The 6000-nt window shown below is 38.5% G+C and overlaps 1 protein-coding gene across 9 annotated transcripts in view; it reads left to right on the top strand.

Annotated features, from left to right (window-relative positions):
- LOC133654230 (forkhead box protein J3-like) overlaps positions 1–6000 on the top strand; it is a 296340-nt gene that overhangs the window by 234193 nt on the left and 56147 nt on the right. For all 9 annotated transcript variants that reach the window (XM_062054406.1, XM_062054407.1, XM_062054408.1 and 6 more), the window contains one exon: positions 4670–4813. In XM_062054406.1, the coding sequence (XP_061910390.1) occupies positions 4670–4813 (144 nt within the window). The remainder of the gene's footprint in view (positions 1–4669; positions 4814–6000) is intronic.

Raw genomic sequence — 6000 nt, forward strand, 5'->3', positions numbered from 1 at the left:
AAAATGCACCCGATGAATTGGCATTGTCTTGCTGAAATAAGCAGGGGCGTCCATGATAACGTTGCTTGGACGGCAACATATGTTGCTCCAAAACCTGTATGTACCTTTCAGCAATAATGGTGCCTTCACAGATGTGTAAGTTGAGACTTTAGAGACTTTTATTAGTAGGTTGCACAGTGAAGTACATATTCTGTACAATTGACCACTAAATGGTAACACCCGAATAAGTTTTTCAACTTGTTTAAGTCGGGGTCCACTTAAATTGATTCATGATACAGATATATACTATCATATATACTATCATCAGTTACCCATGCCTTGGGCACTAATACACCCCCATACCATCACAGATGTTGGCTTTTGAACTTTGCGCCTAAAACAATCTTTCTTTTCCTCTTTGTTCCGGAGTACACAACGTCGACAGTTTCCAAAAACTATTTGAAATGTGGACTCGTCAGAACACAGAACACTTTTCCATTGGGATGTCCGATAATGGCTTTTTGCCAATATCCGATATTCCGATATTGTCCAACTCTTTAGCTACCGATACCGATATCAACCGATATATACAGTCGTGGAATTAACAAAATATTATGCCTAATTTGGACAACCAGGTATGGTGAAGATAAGGTACTTTTAAAAAAAATTAATAAAATAAGATAAATACATTAAAAACATTTTCTTCAATAAAAAAGAAAGTAAAACAATGTAAAAACAGTTACATAGAAACTAGTAATTAATGAAAAATAGTAAAATTAACTGTTAAAGGTTAGTACTATTAGTGGACCAGCAGCACGCACAATCATGTGTGCTTACGGACTGTATCCCTTGCAGACTGTATTGATATATATTGATATATAATGTAGGAGCCAGAATATTAATAACAGAAAGAAACAACCCTTTTGTGTGAATGAGTGTGAATGAGTGTAAATGGGGGAGGGAGGTTTTTTTGGGTTGGTGCACTAATTGTAAGTGTATCTTGTGTTTTTTATGTTGATTTAATAAAAATTAAAAAAAATAATTTAAAAAAAAAAACCAAAAAAAAAACGATACGATAATTAAAAAAACGATACAGATCATTTCCGATATTACATTTTAATGCATTTATCGGCATCGACATCTCTACTTTTCCACTTTGCTTCAGTCCATCTTAGATGAGCCCTGGCCCAGCGAAGCCGCTGGCGTTTCTGGGGTGTTGTTGATAAATGGCTTTCGCTTTGAATAGTAGAGTTTTAACTTGCACTTACAGATGTAGCAATAAACTGTATTTACTGATAGTGGTTTTCTGAAGTGTTCCTTAACCCATCCCACTATTGTCATTTTTTGATGCAGTACCGCCTGAGGGATCGACGGTCACGGCATTCAATGATGGTGTTCAGTCTTGCCGCTTACGTGCAGTGATTTCTCCAGATTCTCTGAACCTTTTGATGATATTACGGACCATAGATGGTGAAATCCCTAAATTCCTTGAAATAGCTATTCGAGAGATGTTCTTAAACTGTTCGACAATTTGCTCGCGCATTTGTTCACAAAGTGGTGACTCTCGCCCCATCCTTGTTTGTGAATGACTGAGCATTTCATGGCAGCTGCTTTTATACCCAATCATGGCACCCGCCTGTTCCCAATTAGCCTGTTCACCTGCGGGATGTTCCAAATAAGTGTTTGATGAGCATTCCTCAACTTTCTCAGTCTTTTTTTGCCACTTGTGCTAGCTTTTTTGAAACACGTTGCAGGAATAAAATTCCAAATGAGTTGATATTTGCAAAAAATAACAAAGTTTTCCAGTTTGAACGTTAAGTATTTTGTCTTTGCAGTCTATTCAACTGAACATAGGTTGAAAAGGATTTGCAAATCATTGTATTCTGTTTTTATTAACGATTTACATAACGTGCCAACTTCACTGGTTTTGGGTTTTCTCCATAGGAATTTCTGCACATAAATGCTCCTTTAAATAAACTGTGTATATAAACACATCTGGAAATCATATGTGACAATAGTGATTTTAATATGAAATGAAAGTCATCCCTATAGGTAATGCTGGTTTAACTGACAATCAGCACAGGTTGAGTACCAGACACCAGGATGCGGACATAAAGGAATGATTTTCTCCACACATTGTTCAGGGCGTCACGCAGCTGCGTAGACGATGTGGAAAAATTGACAGTACACTTCAAGGACAACTCATCTGAGTCAGAGATGTACTTTGCAGCTATGATTCAAAGCAGGAACTGCAGAACATTCCTCATTACAAGGACATCATTGGTCCCCTCCCACATCTCGACAGGTGGTGTCTGTCCCAGGAGTAGTGCGTCTCACACTCATCTGTATCTATAAACCTCCTAAATCGCTAAACCGTACAGCCACACTGCAGCTATGACTAAAAGGATACAGGGTCCAAACATAAAAAAGGTCTTTAAGATATTTGACTGAGTGAAGAGCTGCAACAGTCTCAATCTGAGGTTTAGTTTTGTCTGAACAATTAAATGTAGCCAAAGGACATTCCTGACACTTAAACCAAACAAGAAAATCCATGATTCAACACAGGGGTCGGGAACCTTTTTGGCTGAGAGAGCCATGTAAGCCAAATATTTTAAAGCCATATAATATTGAGAGCCATATAATATTTTTTAACAGTGAATACAACTAAATGCGTGCATTTTTAAGTAAGACCAACATTTTTAGAGTATAATAAGTCTCTTATTCTTTTTAATAACATTGTTATTCTGAAGCTAACCAATAATAAATAAAAGACTTCTTACCTTTAAAGGCCTACTGAAACCCAATACTACCGACCACGCAGTCTGATAGTTTATATATCAATGATGAAATCTTAACATTGCAACACATGCCAATACGGCCGGGTTAACTTATAAAGTGCAATTTTAAATTTCCCGCTAAACTTCCGGTTGAAAAAGCCTTTGGAGGATGACGTATGCGCGTGACGTAGCCAGGGGAACAGAGGTATGGCTTCCCCATTGAATACAATACAAAAAAGCTCTGTTTTCATTTCTTAATTCCACAGTATTCTGGACATCTGTGTTGGTGAATCTTTTGCAATTTGTTTAATGAACAATGGAGATTGCAAAGAAGAAAGTCGTAGGTGGGATCGGTGTATTAGCGGCTGGCTGTAGCAAGACAACAAGAAGGACTTACTTGGATAGCAGACGCGCTAGCAGATGCTAGCCGCCAACCACATCTGTGTTGGGGTGAAGTCCTTCGTCGCGCCGTCGATCGCTGGAACGCAGGTGAGCACGGGTGTTGATGAGCAGATGAGGGCTGGCTGGCGTAGGTGGAGCGCTAATGTTTTTATCATAGCTCTGTGAGGTCCGGTTGTTAAGTTGCTAAGTTATCCTTAGCGTCGTTAGCAACAGCATTGTTAAGCTTTGCCAGGTTGAGAATTATTAACCGTGTAGTTACATGTACATGGTTTAATAGTATTGTTGATCTTCTGTCTATCCTTCCAGTCAGGGGTTTATTTATTTTGTTTCTATCTGCATTTGAGACAGATGCTATCACGTTAGCTCATGCTAAAGAGCTTCGTCGATGTATTGTCGTGGAGATAAAAGTCACTGTGAATGTCCATTTCGCGTTCTCAACTCTCATTTTCAAGAGGATATAGTATCCGAGGTGGTTTAAAATACAAATCCGTGATCCACAATAGAAAAAGGAGAGAGTGTGGAATCCAATGAGCCAGCTTGTACCTAAGTTACGGTCAGAGCGAAAAAAGATATGTATTTCACTGCATTCTAGTCCGTCACTCTAACGTTCCTCATCTACGAATCTTTCATCTTCGCTCAAATTAATGGGGTAATCGTCGCTTTCTCGGTCCGAATAGCTCTAGCTGCGTTGAAAACAATAGGAAAATATGAGGAAGTGAACAACTGACAACGTCACGCTACTTCCGGTAGGGGCAAAGCTTTTTTTTATCAGAGACCAAAAGTTGCGAACTTTATCGACGTTGTTCTATACTAAATCCTTTCAGCAAAAATATGGCAATATCGCAAAATGATCAAGTATGACACATAGAATGGATCTGCTATCCCCGTTTAAATAAAAAAAATTCATTTCAATAGGCCTTTAATGCGACTTCTTGAACAGGTGCGGTAGAAAACGGATGGATGGATTAAAATGCATGAGAATGTTTTATATTTTGAACGTTATTTTTAACACTGTGATTACCAGGGGAATTATTCATTACTTAAAGTAAAGTTAAAGTACCAATGATTGTCACACACACACTAGGTGTGGTGAAATTTTTCCTCTGCATTTAACCCATCGCCTTGTTCACCCCCTGGGAGGTGAGGGGAGCAGTGGGGAGCAGTGGGCAGCAGCGGTGCCACACCCGGGAATCATTTTTGGTGATTTAACCCCCAATTCCAACCCTTGATGCTGAGTGTCAAGCAGGTAGGTAATGGCTCCCATTTTCATAGTCTTTGGTATGACTCGGCCGGGATTTGAGATTGATCTGAGAGCCAGATGCAGTCATCAAAAGAGTCACATCTGGCTCTTGAGCCATAGGTTCCCTACCCCTGATTCAACACCATCCTGCAGGCTTTCCTCATATACGGAATTTGTGACAGTCATATTGCAATGCAATCCACGTTGTCTCTCGCTCTGAAAGCCTCCACTCTTTGCTACAGTCAGAGCTGTGTGATGTGTGTCCGTGCAGGTAGCTTTGTACAACCCAGAAGCAGAGGACTGTGAGAGTCCCGGGAGTCTTGGTGGCAGCCTGAGCAACAGCCTGTCTGAGCAGAGCATGGCGTCCGTCAACCTCAACAACATGACCTCCACCGTCGGCGGCGGCTTCACACCCGTAAGACATTTTTTTTGTGTGTTCTAAAAGATTTGGAATATTCCAACAAGTTCAATTCAGTTCAGTTGAGATTTAGTTTATTGCACCGGAGCACAACAGCAGGACAGACGCAATGAAGTAATGCATCACATATTTCCAGTTGTTTCATTACAGCACGTCCGAAAAGGTGTAAGAAGAAGCAGAGCTTATTTAATCCTACCCCTTTTCATACCATAGCAATTGTATCCCATTTCCTTGTTCTCTGTAACATAACAGTGTATAAATAAATAATAAATAAATAATATACCATAGCAAGTAAACACATATTAAATACCTAAATAACCTTTTTCTCCTAAAAATAAATTAAAAAGGGTTCAAGATTTTTATCATAATTCTTGTTTTGTGTGCTTTGTGAACACTTGTAGTTTGAACAGTCTCTTAAACTGAATCATATTGGTGCTTTGTTTGATTTCTTTGGTTAATCCATTCCATAATTTAATTCCACATACTGATATGCTAAAGGTTTTAAGTGTTGTATGAGCATACACATGTTTTAAATTAGATTTTCCTCTAAGGTTATATTTCTCCTCTTTTGTTGAGAAGAATTGTTGTACATTCTTGGGTAGCAGGTTATAGTTTGCTTTGTACATAATTTTAGCTGTTTGCAAATGCACAAAATCGTTGCATTTCAATATTTTTGATTTAATAAATAAAGGGTTTGTATGTTCTCTTTATCCAACATTATATATTATTCTAATTGATCTTTTTTGTAACACCGTTATGGAATAAAGCGCACATTTGTAGTTTTTTCCCCATATTTCTACACAATAACTCAGATATGGTAACACTAGTGAGCAGTAAAGAATATGAAGTCACATATAATCGAAACCATGTATAAGCGTACAGTCGCGTTCAAAAGTTTACATACACTTGTAAAGAACATAATGTCATGGCTTTCTTGACTTTCCAATAATTTCTACAACTCTTATTTTTTTGTGATAGAGTGATTGGAGCACATACTTGTTGGTCACAAAAAACATTCATGAAGTTTGGTTCTTTTATGAATTTATTAGGGGTCTCCTGAAAATGTGACCAAATATGTTTGGAGGAGAAAAGGTGAGGCCTTTAATCCCAGGAACACCAAATCCTACCGTCAATCATGGTGGTGGTAGTATTATTGTCTGGGCCTGTTTTGTTGCCAATGGAAC

The sequence above is a fragment of the Entelurus aequoreus genome, linkage group LG07 (assembly GCF_033978785.1).
Source record: "Entelurus aequoreus isolate RoL-2023_Sb linkage group LG07, RoL_Eaeq_v1.1, whole genome shotgun sequence".
Taxonomy (NCBI): domain Eukaryota; kingdom Metazoa; phylum Chordata; class Actinopteri; order Syngnathiformes; family Syngnathidae; genus Entelurus; species Entelurus aequoreus.